Consider the following 12,552-nt stretch of genomic DNA (forward strand, 5'->3'; position numbering starts at 1 on the left):
TTTGTGTAAAAGAATATATAAAGACACTCCCCCCTTCACAAAAGTGGCACCAAAGAGTCAGGAAACAAAGATGATAGTACGATGTTCTGTCTAGTCCTATCCCTGACCAGTGTGCAAAGTTCTTAAAAATTAGTTACTGAAATAATTATAGAAAACTCCAGTTTCTCCATGTTAGCTTATAAAAAAAAAAAAAAAAAAAAAAGGCTGCCTTCCGGGGATGGTTTTATAAGTTTTTGTCAGTATTTTCTAACAAGGAGTGATCAACTCATTTCATACAGATGTGAAATATCTCTCTTCAATAAGGACTTTCTTTTATCTCCAGTGAGTGTATCTCAATATAGACCTGTATTTTAAGTATAAAGGCCTATTTTAGTGTTTAACTAGTCTCCTTCGGTCCTAGGTGATGTTTGCAATTAAAGTAGAATTTTTCTAGAAGAAATACAAGGACCACTAGCTTTACATCCCATTATTTATATACTTTTTCACCATTGTTTATTTAAAGTAATAAAAAAACATACAAGGAGTGTTCCTTTCATGGTCATTGATTGAAATGATGACCATTTGGCCCGGGGTTAAGTGCATGTTTGTTCAAATAAAGCAAATTAAATTTAAAGGCCAGAAATGCTGTGAGAAAAATATAACTGAATCAATTTGAAGTCACTTGGAGATTACAAGGTTGTTTACATTCTGTCTACAAGATTTGTACCTAAAATTATCATTGTAGACTACAGCATTTACTGTCAGACTTCTCTGACTGCAGTACCCAGTGAGAAGTACTTTGTACATCACGAGCTGGTATAGACACTCACACATGTGCTCATATGTATGTGTGTCTATCTTGAGCTCCATTTCATTTCCACCGTTTATTTATCTATATGTTTCCAAGGCAAAGTCTTCTTGAAGGGAAAAAAAAAAAAAGCCTTCATCAAATAATACTTGCATCATGTGTGAAGTACTCTGGTCATTTCCAATCTATTGAACTGCATTTCATTATAAAAATAGTTATGATGTATTGAAATAATTCTGTCATCCACTGATAATTGTGACCCTTATTCAAACAAAAATGCAAATGAAGGCTTTTCTTTAAATGACTACAGAGTTACTTAAAGAAGAAAAGTTGTTTTACTTTCCTGAAGTATAAAACGAGTATCTTGGTTTAGTGATGTGCTGGCTACCCATGCGGTCCTTCCACTTTATGTGATCAAGTAAATTTTTCTTTACCATCATCTGCAGTCCCAAATAATTTTAAATATTCTCCTTTCTGAAATGTATTCTTTACATTTTCTGCCTTCTGTATGGGAAGGTTTCAGTGAAATGTAAGTGGAGGGCCTTGAAAACTTGAAGTCGCAAATTCAGGATAAGAATTGTATTTTGGTATTAGTTCTGTCTTTATTAATTCATTCATTTAACAAATATTTGTTAAGCATTCAGAGGCTGTGGTAGGCATTATAATGGAGGCTAACATTTATTGAACACGTGTATCAGGTACAGTGGCAAGCTCTAGGGAATCCTATGTGGGAAGTACGATTACTCTATCAGTTTTACCGGTGAGGAAACTGTGCCACAGGAGATGAAATAATCCTTATCCAGTTGAAGCCTGGTTTTGAGCTCAGCAATTTTGACCTCAGAACTCACATTCACTTTAGTCTTAATTATTTCTGTTATCATAGGGCAGAAGATGAAAGACACAGTCCCCTCTTCAAGGAGGTACGAGGGGTAAACAAGCTTTCAAACCAGTAATCCCACCGTGGTGTAATAAGTACAGGGACATGTTGCCTGTGCTGCATGAGAAAAGATGTTTTTGACCTTGCAGGTGATTGGAGTTAATGCAGAAATATTTCATTTCATTAGGGGAAAAGGTGTTTTTCAACTGTTTGAAGGACAGAGACCACTCATATATTAACAGACTGCTTTACTTTTTATATCTGAATGCATTTGATACATTTGAGATATAAATATTCACTGAATGTATGTTTTTGGTTTGTTTTGTTTTGTTTTTGGAAAGCACTATTTTTGCCAATGTTTTGACAAAGTAGCCAAAGCTAGTAAATTTTGTGGGCAGCTCGCCAACAGTTGTTTCACACAATACACATAGAAACTAGAAATAACCAGGGCTCAGAACTTTGTGAATGCAATAGTCATGTGCCAGGTGCTTGAGGTGTTAGTAGAAACCACGTATGTGCCCAGAGCTGAGGACACCGCTGGTAAATATTTTCAAAGGAAACCTGTTCATTTCTCTATTGGCTTTTGCTTCTTGGGTACTAGTGTGTTTAAAAAATTTTGATTTAGATTGTGCAGAGCCCCCCATTCTGGTACCCAAGATTTTCTAAAGACAAGAAGGGGAGGGGGGACATTTATCTCATTGCATCTATCTTGGCATTGAGTAGGTAGGTAAAAATAAGAAAGTTGCCAGAAGTCTCTTTTTGGCTAAGTTCCTCCTTTGTATGTGCTCAAGAGTGGCTTGGACAAGGGGGTTGCGGTTAAGAGAGCCAGACAGTTTTGGTTTTGCGAATGGTTTTGCTGTACCCATTCGTCACGTGCTTACTGCATTCTGATGTGTTGGGGGGCACACGTGAAGTTTTACTACGTATGTCAGGAAGAAAGGTGTCTTGGAGGGAAGTGTTTCATTCAGTAAATTGCAGATTTAGAGTACATGAAGTATTTGTTCTAAAGTGGAGTCTGCGTGGCCCAAAATTTCAGTTTCCATTATCTTTGTGTTTAGAGGCGATGGAATGAAAAGATCTCGAGTGCAATATGTGGTCCACCAGGGTCTGTTGCTGGCTGTTCAGAAAAATGGAAAAAAAATGCATTTGGTGCATTCTTAGAGCCCTGTGTTCGTGTATGTTCCCAACTAAGCACAAAGTGTACAGATTCTGCTCCCAAGGAATTTACTGTATGATGGGGAGAAGAGGATTTATAGTAGCACAATGTGAAAGATGGTTAACAGTGCCATAAATAGGAGGTAGAACTACTGCCATCTCAGTTCAAAGGAGGGAGAAACTATTGCCAACTGCAGTAGAAATACATATATATACATTTTAGTGCATTACAGTACACATTTCTACAGCAACAACATTTGTCTGCAAATGTTACTTTTGTATATAGCATTTATATTTGCGGAGTACATTAATTCCCTTTAGATGCTCAATTCTATCCACCCCCATCCTACAAAAATGTGACATGCATAGGCTGTCTTTCCTAATAAAGAGATATTGTAATAAGGAGAGGTTTTATTAAACTAATGCAATAACGACATTTTCTTTAAGGATTTAACACATCATTTTTAATAATAAAAATCAAATTGTCATTGTTGTGCCCTGTATACCTTTTATTCAAATCAGCCTAAGTACTCTGGCTTCATGGCTAAGCAGTACTCTGGGGGGTGAAGGGGGGGGTGAGTATTTTCAGCATTACACAAATGAATTTCAGCATTTAGCTTCATAGTGGGGTTGTAGATTATGAATATGGAACCCAGGGAAACCTGTTTATATTCGTGAGCAGGGGTAGGGGGGAAATGCCTCTCAGGAGCGCCTAGAAGGAAATGAGATTGGAGATTAGGAAAGGACCAATTTTGTTAGGTCAGCTTTCAGATGGTAAGATGTCAATACTTTCTACAGCCATGCAGCTGATTTTATAGCTTCGATAACTGCGCATTAACCACCAAGGTGTAAGAAAGAGCTCACTTTGTATGATCAGGCTCAGAATTTGGTTATTATTTGATTTTCACAAAAGAATACCAGTTTTTGGCTCTCCCATCAGCTGGAATCAGACATTTCAGAACTGTGTGTGAAAAGTAGGCTAACAAAAAGCATGTAAACGTGAAGAGTGGAGACATGATGAGTAAGATGGGAAGAGTGTCTGTGGAAGCTATTAGGGTTTTTGTTTGTTTGTTTGTTTGCTTGCTTGTTTGTTTTGTAATCCAAGGGAAGTGCATGAAGACAGATCATGCTCAGGACAGGATGAAGCATTGGTCGAGATGAGTGACAAGGCCCCTTCCACCTTCCACTCTCTCTATTTTAATCTGTGAAATGGGCAGGGAATGGGATATGTGTATCTTTCAACCTGCTTATTGGTTACGGCATCATTTGTTTAAAGCAGTATAGACATATGAACTAATTATATTTTCTGACTCACTACCACGTGATACATATGTTTCACCTCATACATCCTTGAAAAGTTGTAAGTTGATTTCTGAAGATCCTTAAATTGCTTTTATACTTTGTTAATACATCTAACAATAAATAATTAAGATATATTATTAGGAGATGGAGTTTATGTTCTCTAAAATTGATCTTTGTTCAGATTGGAACTCAATGCTTTCGAACTGTTTGCTTATATGATAAACGAGTATTCTTTCGTTGAGTTACTTTAAAGGTATATGTTACCATAAATATGTGAACATTGCAAGTTACCCTTTAGACCTCCCTCTTCAACTGCCACAAACAGAAATGTAATTTACAGAAATGAAAACAGTCTCCAGCTAGCTTGAGGCTTTTTCCAAGGGGGAGCTCTGGGGTTTGCTGGGCCAGTTTCCTCAGTACACACCTGGTGTATATCACTTTAAAAAATAAATTATGCCTCATTAAATTACAATTAAATGGAATCATGATCATTTGTTTTTCTGGAAGGAAGATGTTTTGCATATTGAAAGCCTAATTTGTTGCAGGTGACAAAAAGGCTGAACAGATTATCTAATATCACTTCATTTTGGGGGTAATGTTTGCTGGTTATTTTGCGTATACTCCAGTAGTTCAGAATTATATTAATGTGGACTCTAGTATTTTCACTTCAAAATATCTTCTACTGCTCTATCAGTTTTTTGTACTTTTTTTTTTTTTTTTTTTTTAAAGCTTTTAAAGAAACAGAAACTTCTCTTGGCATTCTGGACCAGTCATGCTCTTTCTGTTTCTAACAGTGTTTCAACACAGGCCTGTCTCTCCCTTGCTTCTCTGAAGCCTTGGCCTCGTCTCCTCATTATCTCTGCTATATCCATGTTCTATGTGTATTTCAGATTCCAGCCGGGTTAAGTTCCACTTCTTCCGAATGTTTTCCCCGAGTCCTGCACTTGGCAGTACTTCTACTCTCTTGTGAACGGAGCCGGCACTCATTCTCTCTGGAATTTATGACACATGTCAACTTCTACGTTGTGTTTCTATAAACCAACATACAGTGAATTCCTTGGCAGTGGAATCTGTGACTTTCTAATATCCTCATCCCTTTCTGAGGTTCATACCAAATCATAAATAAGAAATGAATTAATAGACTGGTCTGCCATTTTTTGGTAAAAGGTACCTAGAGTTTGGGGGTTCCCTAGATAATCATTGGGAGATAGAGCCTACAAAATTACCAGGAGTCTGGGAGATGTGAAGAATGAGTGTCTTGTTAAAATCTAGGCAGTCATGACCTCAACTGTTCCTGCCAGTCTTGGGAAGGCCTGAGAGGCTTGTGCTCAGTATTCCTAGAACCCAGTCCAGGTTCTGGTTCTCTTCTGCTCCATTAAAGAATTAAGGGCCCGGGGCGCCTGGGTGGCTCAGTGGGTTAAAGCCTCTGCCTTTGGCTCAGGTCATGATCCCAGGGTGCTGGGATCGAGTCCTACATACGGCTCTCTGCTCAGCAGGGAGCCTGTTTCCCCCTCTCTCTCTGCCTGCCTCTCTGCCTACTTGTGATCTCTCTCTGTCAAATAAATAAATAAAATCTTAAAAAAAAAAATTAAGGGCCCATCATAAGCCATTTCTCACCTGTTTCAGATAAGGCCTCAAGGGCTAGTGCAGAAACTTAGAACTAAACTTTATAGAGCCAGTCGTGGTAATATTTCCCAAGCATTTCTCAATATCAGCATGGATTTTACACACTAATAATCTGGGGCAAACTATATAAAATGTTGAGGAAATACGGAAATCATAATACCATAAACAAAAAAGCTCATCAACAGAAATTGCAGATTCAGAAACTATGAGGTCATTTAGTTTGTTGCAAATAAATATTATTTAAAATACTAGAGGGCGCCTGGGTGGCTCAGTTAATTAAGCATCTTCCTTTAGCTCAAGTCATGATCCCAGGGTCCTGGGATCGAGTGCTACCTCGGGCTCCCGGCTCCATCTGGAGCCTGCTTCTCGCTCTGCCTCCTTCTGTGTCTCTTAAAAAAAAAAACAAAAAACAACTAGAAATAATAAGTACATCAATTTTTCATTTTAAAAATGTGCCCTAATTCTTTGTTTTGTTTGTGGAGTGGAGATAGCCATATTAGCCCCCGAGCTAGATGGCATTATATTATCTCTTGTGCTTTTAATTATTTTGTTTTTATTGAATTTTCTGCCAACGTCATATATTCTTTGTGGGTACTGGAAATAATATAAAACTTACAAAATCCCCCATTAAAAGGCGAAGGAGAAGGCCAATTTGAGGTTCTTTTTGCCTGACTTGCTTCTTTTTTCAGTGGCTTGTAACCCACCAGCTATTGTGCAAGGTGTCTTTCTTCCCTGTGCAGATGCTCCCTCTACTCCTTTGCAGTCAACATGTTTCCTGGTCTTACATAACCTCAGCTAACACCGTGCTGGGAATTGTTATAATTTTTCCCTCGAGAAGGCTCCATTGCCTACAATGAGGAAAATTCTTAATGACCACTTTACTCAAGACTTGCAATATGTTTTAATATGATTACTGATATGAAAATGTAATAAGCAATATCCTGGTTAATTTATTAATTTCCCTCAATTTTCACATTCTCAATATTCATGACCTTTCTGTTCATCAAGGTACATCCTTTTTTTCCCAGCGCCCAGGTGCCATGTCGCATTCTCTGATTCTTGGGCTGGGAATGGGAATGTTCAAGTGACACCTCCTGCCTGGCCGGTTGGTCATTAAAATGCCAGACAACATAGCGGCAAGGGCTTTAGGAATATTTATGTGAGATACATTATTAATTCATGTTCAATTCAAGACAGTTTCAATATGATAAACATTTACTTACCCTGATAATTAGATAAGGTGGTTTGCGCTATAAATTATGCCACAGATTTTCTTCTGATTCTTTTTTTCCCCCCGTGACGATTTTCAGCTAACTAAATAAACTCACTCTACATTCATGAGCTCGTGGAACTTGGACTATATTTTTAAAAATTGCAGTTGAAGGAGTGAAGAGCATATAAATAACCAAAATGAAAAAGACTCAACAAAACAACTAAAACTCTTTTTGTGCTCACCAGTGAGCCACTTGTTATTGAAAATGTCTGAGGTAAAAAAAAAAATCTGCTTTGGGACCAGGGCTACACAGATGAGACTTTAAGTAAATAATTTAGAACAGTGTTCTCCTTCTCTGGGGCAGTCCATGGAGGCAGCACTGGCCACCTTGTTGGTTTGAGACTTTATCTTCAATTAGGCAAATGAAACAGAGGCAATAGTATATTCCTCCAGGCCTTCAAAATACAAACATTGTGTCTCATTCACTTCGGAAATGATGCTGATGAGCAAAATCATTTACAAGGATGCTTTGTCTTGATTTTTCTTAGAGATGGATTTATTTCCCTGTAAGGTTGTCCAACGTGTAAAAAAAAAAAACTAAGGGAAGGAACTTCACAATTTCTGTGTGAGGGAAAAATAAAGTCAACCAAGCCAAACAAGAAACGAGTAAAAGACCTCGGAATAATTTTTTTATTGATTAGGCGTGAAGAAACTTGCTATTTTGAACAATAATGATAAGTTATAACAGTTAATAACAATAATAATAGTTTTTGTTATTTCACCATTTTGTATGTTAAGATCTCTCCTTCCCCTTGCAAAAATAATTTCACAGAAGAATACTTTTACAAATTTTGCCCTTGAGATACCATAACTATAATTGTCAAACAAGCATAAAGAATATATCTAGGCAGACCCTAAAATTCCTCCAAATTTCATAGCCTGAGATTTATTAAAATGCTCAAGTTGCTTATGCTAGAGAGAGAGAAAGGGACAGGAGGAGGAGGAGGGACCAAGGACCAACTCATCCTGTTTGTGCAGAGTTCATTACTAAAGAAATCTCCGAAAACATCCGTCTCAGTGTCTTATTGGTATTGATTTTAAATCCACTTCCCTCTTGCCCTTCTACATATTAATTGGGAGATTTTTTTTTTATCTTAGGACAAATTCATAATTAACATTTCAAGTTGCTTAATGCAAGTGGAAAGTAGGATAACTTAAGGCCGAACTGACTTTTAATATCAAAAAAAGAATCCATTCCTCGATTGTATAACATTTTCTGGAAGACAGACGTCTCTTGCTTCTTAAAGCATGATAAGAAATCTGGATTTTCTTACAATCATTTTACCGATAATGGTATATTCACATATATGTCCTACCTTTTCCTTTCTTTGGGCATGCGTGCCCACAGACACAGCTTATGAACATACCTGCTAGCTTCGTTGTATGGCATATTTTATTCTTATTTGCAAAGACTTCTCTAATCAAAGCAACGTAACACCCATGTTGCAGAACTATCATGTGGCATACCGCTTGTCGATTCCTTCTAAATTGTCTTACATGGTATTTTGAGTGTTGGTTACCTCCTTGGAGTGCTGATCGTTGTGTGATGCACATTCTAGTGACATTTGCTTTACTACATTATAATGCATTACTTATTTTAAAAAATTGTCCCTCTTATCCTGAAGATTTCTGCCCAACCAGAACTTGTATATTCTTCTTGCTTCCAACACCTTTTTATATTGCAGCCATATTTTACCAACCTGATAGTGTTTTCTTTGCATTAACATTCCCCTCGGTGGAACTGTCTTTAGCATCTACTTTTCACGATTTGGAGTTGCCCCATGTGTTCCAAGATACAGAGGTGAATGTTTTAGCTCTTCCTGGAAGGATAATCCTAGACTCTGGTCTCATGCTCCTCCCAGAAGAGATGGCCTGAGTTGGAAGTGTAAAGGGACGCCTCTGGGTGATCATCTAACATGAGTGCAGAATGGACGTGTTTTAGCTTTTGCCCGAATGACTTCTGTGTTCCAGCCATTTTCTTGAGTGCATACTACTTTTCTCCAGATGCGTCAGCGTTTTCCTTTTCTTTGCGAGTTCCCTGCCATCAGAGCACATGAACACAGTAGATTCCTATTTAAAGCTTTCTATATGGATGAGTCACAGATTCAGAAATTATCTTGGCTTATACGTGGCATTCTCTGATGTGTGCTCTGATCCCTCACCAGATGTGACTGTATTTCCATGGCCTTAATGGTGGGATCAGCTGTTCCCCCTCCTGGGGGGAAAAAAGGTTTGGGTGCCACCAGGTACATCTACAAGGGTACCGATTGCATGTGTGGTTTGGGAAGCTTTCAGAGGGTTACCACAAGTAATGGCCATTTGCTTTGTGTCTTTTTTTTTTTTTTTTTTTTTTTTTTGCCATGAGAAACATCTATATTGAAAACAGTGGCCGGTCACACAGAAATTCAGCCAAACTTTTTTTTTTAATTTTTTTTAAGTCGATGTAAATCTCCCATGCTGTTTAAATGTCGGAACTAAATTTACCAAACTTGGCAGATTTGTAAAGCTGAGCAGGACTGCCAAGTGTTCCCAGTTTCAAGCAGAGAGAGTTCTAACAGTTCCTGAAATACTTGTAGGAGGCACCTGGTGGTAGCTGCAGCCCCACAAGCCTTCCGAGCGCCTACCTTGCTAGCTAGCATCTCCGTGTGCTGACGATTATTACAGCGATGATAAAGTGTCAGAATAGAACAGTCCAGAATAAGGCACAGCCCTGGAAGGCAAGCACATTCCCACAAAATCTCCCCGCTGGAGAACCCTCGGCAATGAGACCGAGGTTCTTGACATCACCGCCAGCTGGTTACACCGAACAAATAAAGGGGGCGGGGGGCAGGCGCCGGCAACCGCGCACACACCTGCAGATATGACTTGGCCTGTTCTCTTGTTTTTTTGTCTTCCATGTAATCAGGGATTGTTGTCTGAGATTTTGCGTAAGGAAGAAGACCCTCGGACAGCCTCTCAGTCTCTCTTAGTAAACTTGAGGGCCATGCAGAATTTCCTCAATCTGCCGGAAGTGGAGCGGGATCGCATATACCAGGACGAGAGAGAGCGGAGCATGAACCCCAATGTGAGCATGGTCTCGTCAGCCTCTAGCAGTCCCAGCTCCTCCCGAACCCCTCAGGTGAGATATTTGCTCCGCTGACTTTTCCCTCTGGGCCTTGGAAACATGTTGCCTTCACTGATTCGGGGTTGCTCTCAAAAACCGAGAGACTTAATTTGAGGATTTCTTGACTCACTGATCATGTTGCTCCGGGTCATGTCATAGGGTTTATCCTTTCCTGTGTCCTGTGGTGTTCCTGTCCCTTTAGAAAAACACCATTCTTCCCCATAGAAGGGACAAGCACGGGTGGAAGGGTCGGCTCCAAAATGTTTCCACACGGCTGCTTAGTTATCTAAGATGGGGCCAGGGGATTCGAGTTGAGGCTGAGTTTGCATAGTAAGAACACTGCTTTTCCTTAAACTGTATATTTATTTGGATACTGAGTGGGGGTGGGGGAGGGCAGCGGGGGTTGGTGGATGTTGGTTAGGGTTGGGGACAGGGGACAAGTAGAGTAGTCCAAACTCCTCTTTATGCAATCTGAAGAAAGACAGAATGGGGGAGAACTCTGTGTGTGGTGTAAGCCTGCGTACGCAGTGGCTAGATCAGAATGTTTGGGGGGATCCTTCAGTGAGTGCTGAACACAGCAGCGGAAGGTAGGCCTTCCTAGGCTGATCCTCCCGGCGGAACTCAGTGACTCGGCTCTCCTTCCCTCCTTTTTGCATACGTTATAAGCCTTCTGATCTGGTCTTCCTACAAATGCGTGCATCTAGAGATGCTGTGTGCTTCAGGGATCCTAATTTTATTAAGGGGTCAAGGTCTCCAGTCAGCCAAGCAGTCTTTCCAGTTCACATGGGAGCCCATTCATTTGTAACCTGCTTTCTATTTCCCCCAGACTTTTACTGGTCAATGGATTTATGATAAAGCCATCTCATTCACTGTTGCTAGGATAGCTGCAAGTTCTATCTCAAAACCAATATTTAACAGGTACACATTTATACAAATCAGAAAAAAATGGGTAGTTTGAAACCAAAGGTTTGTCTGGGTTTGGTTTTTTGGTTTGTTTTGTTTTTTGTTTTGTTTTGCTTTTTTGCATAGATACTATGATTTTGGTGTTATGAGTGTTTTCTAGTAGGTTCCAAGGAACTGATTCAACATAGAAACAGAATTTTATTCTAGTAGAAAGTATATCCACTTTTTTCACACATCATAATTTTTTTTCTGCTCTGCAATAGATTTTTAATTGAAGATCATTTTCTATCATGCAGTGCCAAATTGTGATACTTACACTTTAGTCTTTGGTGAATTATGGGTTTTAGTTACTGTGAAACCAAAAATAAGTCTCTTGACTGCTTACTTTGGATGAATGTAACCAAGCTTATTTCTTTTTATTTTTTTTAAATCTTGGGGTGTACATATTGAGCTATTGAGTTGGACGAGTTGTTAATTTGCACTAATATTTACTTCTATTAAATTCACCAATAATTTTGCCACCTTTGAAGCCCAATAAATCATGATAGAGAGTCCAGCCATGCTTCATGGCCATTTAACTAACTCAGAAAGTCACTTTTATTTGTTAAAAAATAACTCAAGTCTAGGTAGTTTATTCTTTGTAGTATTTTTCTAGTGAGATTATTTCTTAGACGTCTTTCCAAAGACCTGATAGATTTCAGGGTCAGACCATTTTACCAGGGAAAACAATCAGGGTCAATATTTTGCTTTATTGAAGAGCAGAAAAATCTCATCTAGAAAATTCCTAGGTAGAAGTGCCCTTTATGGACAAGAATAACAGGGAAATTGATCATTTAATTTCACAGTTTTGAGATTTCTGAGAATACATATAAAATCTTTTTTCTCAAAATATTTTTTAGAATGCAGTCATGGCACTGGCATTGGTATATTCTCTGGAACTTTCTTCTTTTTCTCTTAAATATCGAGAAAAGGAAGTTATTAAAGTCTTTTAAAACATTTTCTGATTACCTACTTTCTCCAACTTCTTTACATACATATCTCAGTAGTAAAGATGCTTAGTAAAGCTTTCGTTGTGAGAACAGATGTTAGAGGAGCATCCACTGATGAAGCCTTTAGTCGGAGGCAGCATTCTAGAACACCCAGGCAGCCTACGTGGGTTGATGGAGAATATTTCCCAGACCCCATGAACACTTTATTATTGATTTAAAACAAATGGAAGAAATTTAGAATGTTAAATTAAACCTTAAGAGTCCCTTCTTATAATCTTTGAGTTAGCTAGTATTTCTTGATGTACTTAATGATAAAATACTATAAAGATAAGAGTGAACATTTATTGAGCACTTGCTGAATTATCTGGTGCTGTGAGCGTTTTGCATGAATTCAGTCCTCACTATTTTTGTGTTGTTATTCCCATTTTACAGATGAGAAAACTGAGGTTTTGATGGGTTAAATAATTTGTGTAAAGTTGCATGACTGAGTGGTAGAGCTGGGATTTGAACCCTGGTAATTTTGATTGCAAGGCATGA

At 38.6% G+C, this 12,552-nt stretch overlaps 1 protein-coding gene across 4 annotated transcripts in view; it reads left to right on the top strand.

Annotated features, from left to right (window-relative positions):
* The window catches only part of SATB2 (SATB homeobox 2), a 466,941-nt gene that overhangs the window by 401,427 nt on the left and 52,962 nt on the right, over positions 1 to 12,552 (top strand). For all 4 annotated transcript variants that reach the window (XM_082688948.1, XM_082688949.1, XM_082688947.1 and 1 more), the window contains one exon: positions 9,926 to 10,138. In XM_082688948.1, the coding sequence (XP_082545074.1) occupies positions 9,926 to 10,138 (213 nt within the window). The remainder of the gene's footprint in view (positions 1 to 9,925; positions 10,139 to 12,552) is intronic.

The sequence above is a fragment of the Mustela nivalis genome (assembly GCF_964662115.1).
Source record: "Mustela nivalis genome assembly, chromosome: 11".
Classification (NCBI taxonomy): domain Eukaryota; kingdom Metazoa; phylum Chordata; class Mammalia; order Carnivora; family Mustelidae; genus Mustela; species Mustela nivalis.